The 16,497-nt window shown below is 41.1% G+C and overlaps 1 protein-coding gene across 3 annotated transcripts; it reads left to right on the top strand.

Annotated features, from left to right (window-relative positions):
• Positions 1-7,895: 7,895 nt before the first annotated feature.
• LOC140362132 (probable thiopurine S-methyltransferase) lies at positions 7,896-15,387 on the top strand. 3 transcript variants are annotated; one of them, XM_072448184.1, is made up of 10 exons: positions 7,896-8,008; positions 8,878-8,970; positions 9,071-9,182; positions 9,844-9,936; positions 10,398-10,530; positions 11,766-11,818; positions 13,509-13,583; positions 13,659-13,744; positions 14,132-14,176; positions 15,137-15,387. In XM_072448184.1, the coding sequence occupies exons 3-10, from the start codon at positions 9,085-9,087 to the stop codon at positions 15,265-15,267; spliced, it is 714 nt and encodes a 237-aa protein (XP_072304285.1). In that variant the 5' UTR covers positions 7,896-8,008; positions 8,878-8,970; positions 9,071-9,084; the 3' UTR covers positions 15,268-15,387. The 3 variants fall into 3 exon arrangements, with proteins under 3 accessions (XP_072304285.1, XP_072304286.1, XP_072304287.1); XM_072448185.1 differs by having other exon boundaries at positions 8,864-8,970; XM_072448186.1 differs by lacking the exon at positions 8,878-8,970.
• Positions 15,388-16,497: the final 1,110 nt, after the last annotated feature.

Here is a 16,497-nt window from a genome sequence, read left to right as displayed (position 1 = left end):
ATTTCGTCACAGATGAAATTAAAAAATGATGCATCGTAAAGGGGAAGCTCAACCGTTTTTTCAACGTGTTTTTTTAGTCATTTTAGATCAATATTTGTACATAAGAACCAAAATATAACGTATATTTAATGATTCACGGGTGTCGTAACTATACAGCAAACAAAAGCACGATATTTAGCTGGGAATCACAGGCTATACAATAAAATACAACAAAACACAACTATATCACTGCAATATCATGATATAAGTATACATTGTACAGGCAGAATATTTCACATTAGTCCTTTGTGAAACTATTACCTTCTCAATCTGTTTACTGCAATACACGTATATTAAAATACTCAACACTGTGACTCTGCAGACAGGATTAAATGCATTGTAAAGCTACACAATAAATTATACGCCATAAATACTACAAAAAACACGCAATACGATAGAAAAACAGCAAGTACAGTCAAGTCTGTACCAACACGTGAACGTTATTGTGATATAGTTCAATATACTGGTAGTACTTTTGCCTGCCGCATCTAAAACAAATATTTGGAACGCCTATAATATATCTAAGGCAATAGTGGATAAAGTACTGCAAGTTTTACATTCAAACGTGGCTAAAAATGTACACAATTATAAGTACTGCTGCCAAAGTAAGAGTTATGAGCCAACATTTTATGCTATTTTAGAATCATTTTGGATCAGTCTTGTAAACAAACAGTTTGAATCTGAATGATGTTGTTTTAAACCACAATTCAGACCTTTTACCTTTAAAACATACTCAGTGTCTCTTCAACATCCACATCGTTCTATCTCATTTTGCTCCTCACATCTATTTCAATCTCTGACTGTATATGAGAAACATGAGCACTTTCTGTGATTGCTCCTCCCACATAAACCTCCAGATATGAATCTTACTTTATGGACAAAAAGACCTTCCCATGAATTCATCTGACGTCATATTATTGTTTCGATGCAAAAACAACTTCAATACTAAGAAAACGACTCGATGATCGTTTCTGATTTGGATGCAACAGTGACAATAAAAACACTCTTTTAAAAACACTTTAGATAGAAGGACGTTTTCAACATAGGTAGTCATAATCTGATTTAGATTCAAGCAAAAACAGGTTACTAGATTAATCACAACTCTAGATGTCAAGATTATTATGCTTATCGATAATTGTTATTATTTAAATCACAATGTAATCATAAAAGATTATAATTGTGACTTGTGATTTATTTTTTAATTCAATTGATAGAAAAGTGACAATTATAGTTTTTTTTTAGTTAAATTTTAAGAAATGTGTCACTTTTACAAGTAAAATGATGGTCTTTTTGCTCAGCCTTTCTTCAAAAATGTAAACTTCATTGTAAAGTGCTTCCAAATCCCAATGTTTATCCTCACAATAATGGTTAAATGGTGACAATCGCAACCAAACAAATAGTCACTGCCTGGTCTTTGTGGACTGTGTGCTAAAAAGAGGTTTTATGAATCAGACAATGTAGTGATGACAGCAGAATGACGCAGGAAACAGGTCATTTGATTGTTTTTTGACGAAAATAACAGTTTTGTCTGTGAGTGTCAGTTCAGTCACTTCAGCTTCATCTGGAGAAAATGCAGTGTAAATGTCATATTCATGGATAAATACATCACAAGAATAATGACAAGATAAATCAGATTAGCAAAATAATGGCATAATAATTACAATAAAACATTTAATTTGCTCTCAAGCGATCTACCTGTGCAAATAAAAGTGAAATAAAATAAATAAATGTGTCTCCTGTGTTGTTGTTGTTTTTTACTCTCAGTAGCAATACCTGTTCATGTTATTATCATTATTATCGTTATTATTATCATCATTATTACCATTATTATTATTATTATTTATTTTATATTTTTTTTATCCAACTGGTTCTCTCCCATTAAATGATGATCTCCATTTCTTGTCTTGAAAACAACACATTTCCATCTGTGTTTGGTTGTTCTGTGATTGGCAGAGCGCAACAAAGCTGTAACATAATAACGGCTGTGATACATAAGCTGTGGACGCGCTTCTGGATCTGCAAAAAAACTGCTCTCACCACATCATAAACATCATAAAAAACGCAATAAAAATAAGCTTATATAGAAACCCAGACAGCAGCTTAACAACCAGCGTGAAATACAGTCAAATAAAGCCCAGAAACGGACGCAAAATCCCCGCGTTTGTGTCTGACGTTTGCGGCGCGGAGCTGGTGACGGAGCCAAAGGTGGTGATGATGAGCAGCACGTAAACAAACAAACAAACAAACAAGCAAGCAAGCAAACAAACACCACGCTCTGGCGCTTTGTGCACGCTCCGGACACATGTACCGGAGCATTGTCCCGGTGCGCGCAAAGAGACGCGGCAGGAGCGGCAGGAGCGGCAGAGGAAGCGGCAGACGCGATCCCACTGCGGAACACGGCAAGACGCGGGGTCCCCGGGTCGTCCCCCCCCCCCCCCCCCCCCCCCCCGGTGCAAACACATCATTCATCATGAGTCCGGTGCAGCTGCAGCTTTCACGCGGACAAGGGACAGACGGTTTGGAGCCGTTACTCACCGTCACGCGGCCGCAGCGCCTCTTCTTCTTCTCCTCTTCTTCTCCTCCTCCGTCTTCTTCCTTTTCACGCCACCGTCAGAAAAAGGGGCATTGTTAGATTCCGGTTTGACTCCCGATCATCACGAGTCGGTGCGACCTGCTGGTGTCACGTGAGAGCGCGGCGCTGGTGCCGCTGGTGCGTCCTGGACTGTCCATTTTTCCATTTCCACAACAGTCCGCGCGCACACGACCCGCCTCCGGGCGGCGGGGATTGGCTCCCGGGCTCCGCGACGTCTTCACCGCACCGTAAAGCAAAACACGCACATCTGGGGGCTCGAGGGGAGGGAGAGAGCGCGTGTGTGGAGGGAGAGAGAGAGAGAGAGAAGAGAGGGAGAGAGAGAGAAGAGAGGGAGAGAGCGCGTGTGTGGAGGGAGAGAGAGGGAGAGAGAAGAGAGGGAGAGAGAGAGAAGAGAGGGAGAGAGCGCGTGTGTGGAGGGAGAGAGAGAGAGAGAGAAGAGAGGGAGAGAGAGAGAAGAGAGGGAGAGAGCGCGTGTGTGGAGGGAGAGAGAGAGAGAGAGAAGAGAGGGAGAGAGAGAGAAGAGAGGGAGAGAGCGCGTGTGTGGAGGGAGAGAGAGAGAGAGAGAAGAGAGGGAGAGAGAGAGAAGAGAGGGAGAGAGCGCGTGTGTGGAGGGAGAGAGAGGGAGAGAGAAGAGAGGGAGAGAGAGAGAAGAGAGGGAGAGAGCGCGTGTGTGGAGGGAGAGAGAGAGAGGGAGAGAAGAGAGAGAGAGAGAGGGAGAGAGCGCGTGTGTGGAGGGAGAGAGAGAGAGAGAGAGAAGAGAGGGAGAGAGAGAGAAGAGAGGGAGAGAGAGAGCGCGTGTGTGGAGGGAGAGAGAGAGAGAGAGAAGAGAGGGAGAGAGAGAGAAGAGAGGGAGAGAGCGCGTGTGTGGAGGGAGAGAGAGAGAGAGAGAAGAGAGGGAGAGAGAGAGAAGAGAGGGAGAGAGAGAGCGCGTGTGTGGAGGGAGAGAGAGAGAGAGAGAAGAGAGGGAGAGAGAGAGAAGAGAGGGAGAGAGAGAAGAGAGGGAGAGAGCGCGTGTGTGGAGGGAGAGAGAGAGAGAGAGAAGAGAGGGAGAGAGAGAGCGCGTGTGTGGAGGGAGAGAGAGAGAGAGAGAAGAGAGGGAGAGAGAGAGAAGAGAGGGAGAGAGAGCGCGTGTGTGGAGGGAGAGAGAGAGAGAGAGAAGAGAGAGAAGAGAGGGAGAGAGCGCGTGTGTGGAGGGAGAGAGAGGGAGAGAGAAGAGAGGGAGAGAGAGAGAAGAGAGGGAGAGAGAGAGAAGAGAGGGAGAGAGAGAGCGCGTGTGTGGAGGGAGAGAGAGAGAGAGAGAAGAGAGAGAAGAGAGGGAGAGAGCGCGTGTGTGGAGGGAGAGAGAGGGAGAGAGAAGAGAGGGAGAGAGAGAGAAGAGAGGGAGAGAGAGAGAAGAGAGGGAGAGAGAGAGCGCGTGTGTGGAGGGAGAGAGAGAGAGAGAAGAGAGGGAGAGAGAGAGAAGAGAGGGAGAGAGCGCGTGTGTGGAGGGAGAGAGAGAGAGGGAGAGAAGAGAGAGAAAGAGAGGGAGAGAGCGCGTGTGTGGAGGGAGAGAGAGAGAGAGAGAGAAGAGAGGGAGAGAGAGAGAAGAGAGGGAGAGAGAGCGCGTGTGTGGAGGGAGAGAGAGAGAGAGAGAAGAGAGAGAAGAGAGGGAGAGAGCGCGTGTGTGGAGGGAGAGAGAGGGAGAGAGAAGAGAGGGAGAGAGTTAGAAGAGAGGGAGAGAGCGCGTGTGTGGAGGGAGAGAGAGAGAGAGAGAAGAGAGGGAGAGAGAGAGAAGAGAGGGAGAGAGCGCGTGTGTGGAGGGAGAGAGAGGGAGAGAGAAGAGAGAGAGAGAGAGAGAAGAGAGGGAGAGAGCGCGTGTGTGGAGGGAGAGAGAGAGAGAGAGAAGAGAGGGAGAGAGAGAGAAGAGAGGGAGAGAGCGCGTGTGTGGAGGGAGAGAGAGAGAGAGAGAAGAGAGGGAGAGAGAGAGAAGAGAGGGAGAGAGCGCGTGTGTGGAGGGAGAGAGAGAGAGAGAGAAGAGAGGGAGAGAGAGAGAAGAGAGGGAGAGAGCGCGTGTGTGGAGGGAGAGAGAGAGAGAGAGAAGAGAGGGAGAGAGAGAGAAGAGAGGGAGAGAGAGAGCGCGTGTGTGGAGGGAGAGAGAGAGAGAGAGAAGAGAGGGAGAGAGAGAGAAGAGAGGGAGAGAGAGAGAAGAGAGGGAGAGAGCGCGTGTGTGGAGGGAGAGAGAGGGAGAGAGAAGAGAGGGAGAGAGAGAGAAGAGAGGGAGAGAGCGCGTGTGTGGAGGGAGAGAGAGAGAGAGAGAGAAGAGAGGGAGAGAGCGCGTGTGTGGAGGGAGAGAGAGAGAGGGAGAGAAGAGAGAGAGAGAGAGGGAGAGAGCGCATGTGTGGAGGGAGAGAGAGAGAGAAGAGAGGGAGAGAGCGCGTGTGTGGAGGGAGAGAGAGAGAGGGAGAGAGAGAGAAGAGAGGGAGAGAGAGAGCGCGTGTGTGGAGGGAGAGAGAGAGAGAGAGAAGAGAGAGAAGAGAGGGAGAGAGCGCGTGTGTGGAGGGAGAGAGAGGGAGAGAGAAGAGAGAGAAGAGAGGGAGAGAGCGCGTGTGTGGAGGGAGAGAGAGGGAGAGAGAAGAGAGGGAGAGAGTTAGAAGAGAGGGAGAGAGCGCGTGTGTGGAGAGAGAGAGAGAGAAGAGAGGGAGAGAGAGAGAGCTGTAATATTTGTAACACATTTCATATGTTTCGTTCTTGGTCAAACGGCCGACTTCAGCCAATCAGGGAGCAGACAGGACGAGCTCATCCTCAGTGTTTGACCTCTGACCTCAGGACATGACCAGAGGAACGGACCTAAATAATAATAATACTAATAATAATGATAAGAATAAGAATAATGATGATAATAATAATTAATGATAATAAAATAGCGGTTGTTAACTCTTATGTTTGCAGGAAACACTGACTGAATTCTACTTTTTGCACCGCTCAAAGCTCTTTTCAGCCCAAAATAAATGAACACAACAATCAAACACTTCTGTAATTTAGCAACTAGACTTTTTACGTACAGTTAAGTTTAAATCCAGCGCGTAAACAACAACATTGTAGCCTAATATGAAGAAAAAATGTGCATTAGCAACATAATTAAGCTGCAAAATTAGACGAGGCAAACAAAGAGCTCCAAGATTGTTTTTATACTTTAATGTTGGTTTCTGAGCAGATTCGGATTGGCTACACCTTTATTTGTGTCTGTATGCTATGCTATGCTATGCTATGCTATGCTATGCTATGCTATGCTATGCTGACACATTTAATTTATGCTTATTATTCTCAAATCAAACGTGAATTGCTCGTGTTTGTTGACTCCGCGCTTCATTATTGACGTTAAAGTTAATTACGAGCCGCTTTTATCTCGTGGATTTGGAGTCTCGTGCGCGGCCTTTGTCTGACACTCGCGGCTGACAGCTTCACGTTGCCATGGGTAACGCTGTCATTGGCCTCGCCGTGGCTCCGCCTGGTGGTCAAAGTGAGTCATTGAACGTTGAAGATAGGGTTTTACTCATATAATCTGCTGCACGTGATGAAAATCGATTAGGAGTCGCGTGTTTTGGCCAAATTTACAGAACATTATGAGGAAAAAAACACATTCTAACGCTTTGTTTCTCAACCTGGGGTACGGGGACCTGGGGGAGCACGTGCCCATTGTTTTTACGGTTTTGAAAGAAGCAGAAATTAAGTGGTATTTGAATTTAAAATGTTGATTGTAGTACATTTTATATGAATCCTTCGGAAGATCAGTAAAATAATAACATGTGATGGTAATAATGGACAATATATAACTAAAGTAATTAATTGTGCCCAGATTAGGGGGAAGTCGGAGTGTCAGAAATATAATATAGTGAGCTCTTGTGCACTGTAACTTTCTTTGTTGCTTGGAATGTTCCGCAGTGAGGTATTAAACATGAGCTCTCTATTGTGCATTGATTTAATTACACATGTTTTATAGATTAAAATAATTAAAAATATGAATATTGGCCTGGTGGATCAGTTTAATGCCATGGAAACTTTAATGCCAGATAAAGGTCAAACAACAGACAAACAAACCTCTGCCTCAGGATAGTTCTATTCATGAAAAATTAACAAAATTCGTTCACATTTTACAGCTCTTTTTGTTTTTGGGAACAAGTTTAAAATCTTAAATCTTTAATTTATCAATGACATAAATCTATATACTATTACAAAATATTTAAAATGTCAATATATATATTTACATTTGAAATATTTTTGTATAGTATATAGATGTATGTATATATATAATCACTTGGATGCATCATATCACCATTTAAAATAATAAGTTTTGATCGATTGTATTTAAAAAAAAATTGTATTGACAGATTCGTAAAATTCATTTTCATTACCACATTTTTCTTCAGATTATTCATAGTATTTCAATTGTTTTGCACATTTTTTCATTGCTATTGCTATTTTCAAAGAAGACTCCAGGAAGATAGCGACATCCAAATTGGCCGCCTACAATTCATCTTACATCCATGGTTAAAAAAAAAGAAAATGCATAATAATGAAAAATTAGACTTGAAATCGTCAAAATAAAAAAATTAAATAAAATAAATGGTCTTGGACGCATCATATCACCATCAAAATAATACATTTCAATTGATTTATTATTATTTTTTGACAGATTCGTAAAATGTATTCTCATTACCACATTTTTCTTCAGATTATTCATAGTATTTCAATTGTTTTGCACATTTATTCATTGCTATTGCTAATTTCAAAGAAGACTCCAGGAAGATAGCAACATTCACATGGACATCTTACAATTTATCTTGCATCCATGGGTAAAAAAATATAGCATAATAGCGAAAAAATAGACTTGAAATCGTCAAAATAAAAATAAAATAAATGGTCTTGGACACATCATATCACCATTAAAATAACACATTTCAATCGATTCATTATTATTTTTTGACAGATTCGTAAAATGTATTCTCATTACCACATTTTTCTTCAGATTATTCATAGTATTTCAATTGTTTTGCACATTTATTCATTGCTATTGCTATTTTCAAAGAGCACTCCTGGAACACGGGCAGCTTACAATTCATCTTACATCCATGGTTTTAAAAAAAAAATAGCATAAAAGTGAAAAATTCGACTTGAAATCGTCCACGTAACACTCTCTTTCGCCTCTGGTGCGTCCGGCAGGGGGCAGTAGTGCGCCTCTTTGTAAATCCCTCCGCAGAAGAAGAGCCAGAGTTACAGAACAAGCGCAAACTGCACCTCATGCCACTCTCACTGTCCCGGGGCAAACACAGCGTCACGGGGTCTGTTCTGCGCCTCGTCCTGCTCTTTTATACATTTGTGCTTTTTGTCCTCCTTAAAGTGAGTATTTAGTCATTTATTTTGTAGATTTGGCAGCACTAAAGTGAACTGAGTCAAATGTAAACACTGGCCCCCAAATGCTGCCATTATGCATTATGTTTGCATTATGTTTGCATTATGTTTGCATTATGTTTGCATTATGTTTGTGTGTCAATAGTACGATTAATCACGTATTATTTGAGTTATTTCGGACGTATTGTCAGACTATATTTGTCCCATAAACACAATATTACTAAAGGACCTACTGGGCAAAGTTACTACCACAATGTATTTGATTTATTTAGACAAATCAAAGTCATTTTCACTATAAAACAACAGGTTAGAGCTACTTTTTTTAATATAGTGGGAATGCTATAAGTTTAAGTCTCAATTAGTATACTAGTATCATATTTTGAGAACCTAAACTTCATATTTTGACAGCCTAAACTGCTCTATGCTGCCAGATTTTGGAATATTACTGTGAAAGTGTATTTTTACCTGCATTAAAGTGTTATTAGTAACATTTACAGTACTGCTTTCTGAATACTTTCACTTTAAGTAGCTTTTTAGTTTGTTTAAAATGATAACGTGGGGTTAAAATGGCTTATTTTGTTGCCAAAAACACCAATAAAGTTTTGCAAAATTACTGTAGTTTTCTGAATATTCGGTTTGTATTTTGTTACTTCAAAACCCTGACCTCTGTTGGTGAATGAAGTGACGTTAAAATTGTCAAACCGTTCAAAGTTTTATGTATTTATTTATTTCACTCGTAGCATATATAACAGTGACAGTTACACAAAGAATGAAAAGGAGCAAAATGAAGATATTTCCGGTCTTTTCTTCATTTCTACAACCTCCATTTTCTTTTTCATATAGTTTTTTTCTTTTAGACTTGCAAAGTTCAAAGTTCACCGTGGCTCTTCTTACGACTCTAACTTCCTTCCAGCCAAGGCTATTTCACCGCTTTCTAATCCACCTCCAACGTGTGTATTTATTTATTCTATTGCATTTAAAACTACTTTTCATGGTGTGTTTTCTCTCCTCCTGGTGTTTGTTTGATTGAAGTGGTTCTTCTTCCGTCAGGAGAGCGACGCAGCATGTTGTCCGCTCAGGAGAAGCGCGTCATGGCCCCGGAAGAATGGGAAGAACGATGGCAACAAGACCGGATCGGCTTCCATCACCCGACTGTCCACAAGTAACATGTGCTGAGGAAACCGCAAGACAATAAGACAAATGAAGACAAATTAACCACACAAATTCAGAACAAAATTAAGACAATCAAAAGGGAAAAAATTAAGGAAAAGTTCAGAAAAAATAAAGACAAATTAAGAAAATAAAAGACAAATTAAGAAAATTAATTAATTAATTACCCAAATTCAGAACAAAAAATAAGACAAATTAAGAATAAAAATAAGACAAATTAAGAAAAAATATAAAAGGGAAAAAATGTAGTTAAAAAAAGGTAAAATTAAGAAGAAGAAAAAAAAAAAAATATATATATATATATATATATATAGTGACAAATTAAGAATAAAAATTAAGACAAATAAAAAAAATTAATTAAGACAAATTAAAAAAAATAAATTAAGACAAATTAAAAATGAAATGAAGAAATAAATAAAGACAAATTAAGAAAGAAAGAAAGACATAAAAAAATACATTAAGGGGAAAAAATAAGAAAAAAAGACCACTCTTAAACTGCTCAGAAAGGTCAAACGTTGTTATATTTCTGTGACTATTTCCAGTATCAATACGTATTCAAATGCATATATCGTTTTTATACTCGTTTAATTAGTATCTCGATCCTTTTTCACACGGTTGAGTGTAACGTTCCCCTTGTGTTTTGTGTTTTGCAGGATGCTGGAGGCCCACGTGGATAAAGTGGTTGCAGGACGAACAGGAGTGAAGTTCTTCTTCCCTCTTTGTGGGAAAGCCGTGGGCATGAAGTGGTGAGTTCAATAAGAGCCTCGTTTATCACAGTTATTATTATTATTATTCGTCCGATATTGGCAAATCTGTTTGAAAATTACAGTATTTGAGGTAAAAGTGTCATCGGCAACAGCAAACGACAAAATGCTTCATCATAGAAAACCTGCAAACTAATGAATTGACTCTATAAACAACAGTTAACACAAAGATTAGTAGTTTAAAAGCTGCACTGTGAACTAAATCATGATTTTTGAATGTTAATGGCCTTTAAACATGTTCCTTTTTAACCTTTTACTATGTCACCACCTAAAATAACGCATGTGCTGAAAACTACGCATCGCTTTCTGTGGATTTTGTGTGAAACAAAAGCTGTTTTTGACGACACAAATGCTCAGAGTGACAGGTTCAGAGCTAAACCCAACTGCAGAGATGTTTTTTGATGAGTGAACGATGTTGAAAGTGACGGTTGTTTCCTGCTCAGGCTGGCGGACTCGGGTCACTCTGTGGTCGGGGTGGAGTTCTCGGAAAAGGCCATTCGACAGTTTTTTGGAGAGAGCGGCATGAGCTACAGCGAGGAGCCCGTGCCCACGATCCCCGGGGCCAAAGTGTTCAGGGTGAGTGCGTGAGGCTCGTGGACGTGATATTTGAGGTTGTGGAAGTTGATGACGCGCCGTGGACTGGAGTTTGTGTCAGTCATGTGCTGTTTTTTTAAAGAAATATCAGAAAATGGCCTTTTGCATTGTGTTTGTGGAGATGGCAAGATTGTTCGGTTAATTCCATAATTGTGGTTATTCAGGTCCCAATATAAACGTATGAACTAAAACATTATAATCGAGTCAATTCTAGAAGAAACATTTAGTTTTTTAAGATTCAGATGATTGAAATCGACCAATTTTGAGCTAAATTAAGTGTTTTTTTTTAATTAAAAGAAATGTGACGATTTTAGAAGCAAATTTAAGTATTTTCTGATCAGTCTTTCATCAAAAAAGTAAAGTTACAAAAAAAAGCTTACATTTAAAGTGCTGTCAAATTAATCATTCAGAAAGTTTGATGTCATAAAGCTGAAGCGGTGAAGAAAACGAGAAGGAAAACATTTCATTGTTGCTTTTGTCGCGTTGTCGATAATAGTAAGTAAGTAAATAAGTAAGTAAGTAAGTAAATGTTATTTATATAGCACCTTTCACAGAGAGAGGTCACAAAGTGCTTCACAAAACACAGAATAAAACAATAAAAACACAAAAAACTTACAGTGAACAATACATATACAACAATATACTCATAATCACAAACAATCGATAAATTGTGGTGTTTTTTCTCAATAATCGTTACACATCCCTATATTTTGGCAGTGTTTATAGTCTGTGGGTAGAAATCCGAGCCAGCTGCCAGGTAACTCCGCCCATTTCCACGCCGACCGTCTGCGTTGTCGGCGAAAACGGTGAAATCCTGCCGCTCGGACCCTCGCCCCGAAACGGAGCGCTCAGGACGAGGCGCTGGTCCCGCGTTGTGTCCGCAGCTCGCCCGTTTCACAATCTTTCAAGCCGCATTTTTGTTCTCCGCCGACGCACCTCGAACACGGCGCACTAAAACGACTCGATAAAAGCCGAATAAAACGTCTTGTCCACATCATAAGTCATCAAGACGTCAACGTTAAGACCAGAGTCCCTGATTGTGCCGCCACTTCATAACTCTGTGTGCCTCATTAACCACCGTAGAAAGATGTATAATAATGACTGACAGGCTCGATACTGATCTGAAGTATGTGGAAGGTCAATTTCAATCTAAACTCTCCCCGTCTTTGGGAAATAATGGGATATCTGTCAAAGTAATGCCACCGCTTCATTTGCAGAACACAGAGAAGACGATCTCACTTTACCGGTCTGATATCTACAAGTTCTCCAGGTAAGAGTAAAACATGAATGACTCTGTGTCCTAACGTAATGACTCTGTGTCCTAACGTAATGACTCTGTGTCCTAACGTAATGACTCTGTGTCCTAATGTAATGACTCTGTGTCCTAACGTAATGACTCTGTGTCCTGACGTAATGACCGTGTCCTGACGTAATGACTGTGTCCTGACGTAATGACTGTGTCCTGACGTAATGACTCTGTGTCCTAACCTAATGACTCTGTGTCCTAACCTAATGACTCTGTGTCCTAACGTAATGACTCTGTGTCCTAACGTAATGACTCTGTGTCCTAACGTAATGACTCTGTGTCCTAACCTAATGACTCTGTGTCCTAACCTAATGACTCTGTGTCCTAACCTAATGACTCTGTGTCCTAACCTAATGACTCTGTGTCCTGACGTAATGACTCCGTGTCCTGACGTAATGACTCTGTGTCCTAACCTAATGACTCTGTGTCCTAACTAATGACTCTGTGTCCTAACCTAATGACTCTGTGTCCCAACATAATGACTCTGTGTCCTAACCTAATGACTCTGTGTCCTAACGTAATGACTCTGCGTCCTGATGTAATGACTCTGCGTCCTGACGTAATGACTCTGCGTCCTGACGTAATGACTCTGCGTCCTGACGTAATGACTCTGTGTCCTGACGTAATGACTCTGTGTCCTGACGTAATGACTCTGTGTCCTGACGTAATGACTCTGTGTCCTAACCTAATGACTCTGTGTCCTAACCTAATGACTCTGTGTCCTAACATAATGACTCTGCGTCCTGACGTAATGACTCTGCGTCCTGACGTAATGACTCTGCGTCCTGACGTAATGACTCTGCGTCCTGACGTAATGACTCTGCGTCCTGACGTAATGACTCTGCGTCCTGACGTAATGACTCTGCGTCCTAACGTAATGACTCTGCGTCCTAACCTAATGACTCTGCGTCCTGACGTAATGACTCTGCGTCCTAACCTAATGACTCTGCGTCCTAACGTAATGACTCTGCGTCCTGACGTAATGACTCTGCGTCCTGACGTAATGACTCTGCGTCCTGACGTAATGACTCTGCGTCCTGACGTAATGACTCTGTGTCCTAACCTAATGACTCTGTGTCCTAACATAATGACTCTGCGTCCTAACCTAATGACTCTGCGTCCTGACGTAATGACTCTGCGTCCTGACGTAATGACTCTGCGTCCTGACGTAATGACTCTGCGTCCTGACGTAATGACTCTGCGTCCTGACGTAATGACTCTGCGTCCTAACCTAATGACTCTGCGTCCTAACCTAATGACTCTGCGTCCTGACGTAATGACTCTGCGTCCTGACGTAATGACTCTGCGTCCTGACGTAATGACTCTGCGTCCTAACCTAATGACTCTGCGTCCTAACCTAATGACTCTGCGTCCTGACGTAATGACTCTGCGTCCTGACGTAATGACTCTGCGTCCGGACGTAATGACTCTGCGTCCGGACGTAATGACTCTGCGTCCGGACGTAATGACTCTGCGTCCTGACGTAATGACTCTGCGTCCTGACGTAATGACTCTGCGTCCTGACGTAATGACTCCGTGTCCTGACCTAATGACTCTGCGTCCTGACCTAATGACTCTGTGTCACGCTCTGTTAGTTCCAATAGCAACACGTTGACTCCTTTACCCAAGTTAAATGTTAAATGACTCCTTCCAGTTCCCTCGAGGGCCAGTTCGGGGCCATTTGGGACCGAGGAGCTCTCGTCGCCATCAATCCAAAAGACAGAGAAAAGTAATGTCTCTCTTCAGTGTATTCTCCTCTTGTCGTCGTCATGGTTTCTTTCACAAACGTTCTCTCTGAACTCAGTTACGCCGCTCTGTTGGTGTCGCTCATGGCTCCTGACTGCAGATACCTCCTGGACACGCTCATCTACAATCCCGAATTATATAAAGGCAAGAGTTTATTATTTTATTTACATTATTAATATTTTTTTTCACGATATGATTTTTTTTATTTATTATGATTTAATTTTATTATTATGTTTTATTTTAATTATTTTTAATTATTATTTTGTATTATTATCATTACCATCATTATTTATCATCATTTGTATTTTTATTGTTTTTTTGTTTTAGTTTTTTTTCTCTTTTATTTTAGTATATAAATTTTTTTGTATTAAATAAAAAAAATAAAAGGTGGGGTTAGTGCAGACAGGGCTGAACCAATGAAAAACGTATATTATAAAAGTATGTTATTAGAGATTTATTTGAGTTTATTTATCTTTAACGACCGCTGTACAACAAAATGACGAGCGTTAAAGTGAGAGCGTTCTCTTTCAGGTCCTCCCTTTTTCGTGCCGGATGAGCAGCTCCTGAGTCTGTACGGTGAGTCGCTAATGTTGCTAACGTTTTCTAACAGAGTGAAGAGAACCAAGAAGCAGGACAAAAGGGAAACTGAACAGAGAAGGAAGGGTGTTTCTATCCCTTATGTGTCTGGCCTGTCGGAAAAACTGCAGAGAATTTTTAGACAACACGAAGTCCCTGTTTATTTTAAACCAGGAAACACTTTAAGACAAAAACTGGTTCACCCAAAGGACAAGTTGCCGACTCAAAAACAGAGCAATGTAGTTTATTCGATCCAATGCAGTGAAGAAAGCTGTAAAGAACGGTACATAGGTGAGACGAAACAGCCTCTACACAAGAGGCTTTATCAGCACAGAAGAAATACAAGTTCAGGACCTCAGAGTGCTGTGCATCTCCATCTTGAAGCCTCTAATCACTCGTTTGAAGACGGTGAGGTGAAGGTTTTAAGCAGGAGAAAAGATGGTTTGAAAGAGGAGTCAAGGAAGCTATTTTTGTTAAAAAAGAAAGACCTTCTTTAAACAGAAATGGAGGGCTAAGATTCAATCTTCCTGGTATCTATAATGGTATACTGAACCCCTGGAAAGGTAGAGGACCAGGACCAGGACATGTAGATGCTAATCAGGTACTCAGGGTGGTTGAGCCAGGGTCTCACAAAGACAAAGAGGATTCTAATAGCCCATTAAAATTCTGAATAGGCTAGCTCGGTAGATACAAGGGGGGAGTTTCTGTTGAAACAAACAACTCTTTCTACTTCAGGAAGGCTCCGCCCAATGGGCTGGACTTACCACAGAATAGTATAAATATTGGAGTTCCCGACCTAAATTCTGTTATTGACAATGACTCAAGTCTGATGATGAATGATGAGAGTCGAAACGTCTATTTTTTCTAACTGAGTCCAGATGACTACAACTGAAGCTTTTTCTACAACGTTTTCTAACATTAGCCGTTTTAATAAAGCTGTAAATGTTTCTTCTGCTCCAGGCTCCAGTTGTGACGTGAAGCTGTTGGAGGAGGAGGAGGCCCTCACAGAGAGGGCCAAAAGCTGGGGCCTTGATTACCTCACGGAGAAAGTGCACCTCCTGGTTTTAAAAGACAAAGCTGGACTTGTTTAGCATTTAGTGTTTAGCACAATGGTTTTATGGTTTAAAAATGAGATCTGAAGAGTTTAATTGTATAAAATACTGATAATTCAAGCACATGTTTCAGAATTGTTTGAATGACGCTACATTAAAGGGGCCACTGGTACTTTGGTTTGAGTTATTGTTGTTTGTTAAATGTTTATAGAAATGGTTGATGTTATGTAGCGTCTATTAGAGCCTCACAATTCTACACGATACATGCTAACGATACGATAATATAACGATTCTACGACCCATGCCAAAATCGATATCGCTCATGATATTCTACGAAATCACTATTTTTTTAAGACCCCAATACATTTTAACATTTTTCTTTGTTAAATCGCGATCTGCACAAACTGACAATGAAATACGCCCATTTTAATCATCAAAAAACAGTCAAATTGTCAAATGTTTTGCCTGAAAATGTTTCCTTTCTTTAAGCGAGCGACACAATTGTAGCGCGGCTATGACTCAGGGCGATACATCGATACAGCGGCCGACGATATCGATACTGTAAGATATTTTGATACTTTGCCACACCCCTAAGGTCTACAGGGGTTTTCACATTGTTGAAACCTCTCGCGGTTTTGTTTTAGTACCGGTTACTGTTGAATGTGCCGTGAGTAGGAACTGGGAACCTTTTGGTAAACCTGTAGTCATTAAAGCCTGTGTTATTCTTCTTAATATGTGAGCCGTCCTTGTGTAGGCGGCTGTAGTGAGCAGTTTGACACATCCATAAGAACAAAAGCAGCAGCAGAAGAAGAAAAGGGCGTGGCAAGACAAGCCCATGCAAATAAAAACCTTGTGTCATTTCTGCTGCGAGAAACCTGTTCATGTGAGGGGATCCTGGATTACTCTTTGTTTGGATCCGGCTTTGAAGCTTTATCGAGCAAAGGTTAGTCTTCAACTTTAGTCATTTACAAGTGTTTGTTTATTAGAATGTGATGGAATAAAAAGTGAATGTTGCTTTGCTCTAACACATGATCCATTCACTTTAATCTGCTCAAGTTGTAACAAATGAGTCTCATATTAACACTTTTACTTCACCCTATGTTATTAATGTTGTATATATTCTTCAGATTACTACAAATAAGTATAAGGTATTTAAATGTGTAAAAGAATCGTAAATCATAAATAAAACTCACCTCACCGCGGGTGGTCCCCTTTCAAGCTCAGGTCCTCTACCAGAGGCCCCTGGGAGCCTGAGGGCTCTGCGCAGAG

The sequence above is a fragment of the Eucyclogobius newberryi genome, unplaced genomic scaffold (genome assembly GCF_026437365.1).
Source record: "Eucyclogobius newberryi isolate DKJ021-1_F unplaced genomic scaffold, fEucNew1.0.hap1 SCAF_16, whole genome shotgun sequence".
Classification (NCBI taxonomy): Eukaryota; Metazoa; Chordata; class Actinopteri; order Gobiiformes; family Gobiidae; genus Eucyclogobius; species Eucyclogobius newberryi.
The sequence above is the reverse complement of the archived record's forward strand: the minus strand, read 5'-3'. Positions and strand labels throughout refer to the sequence as shown.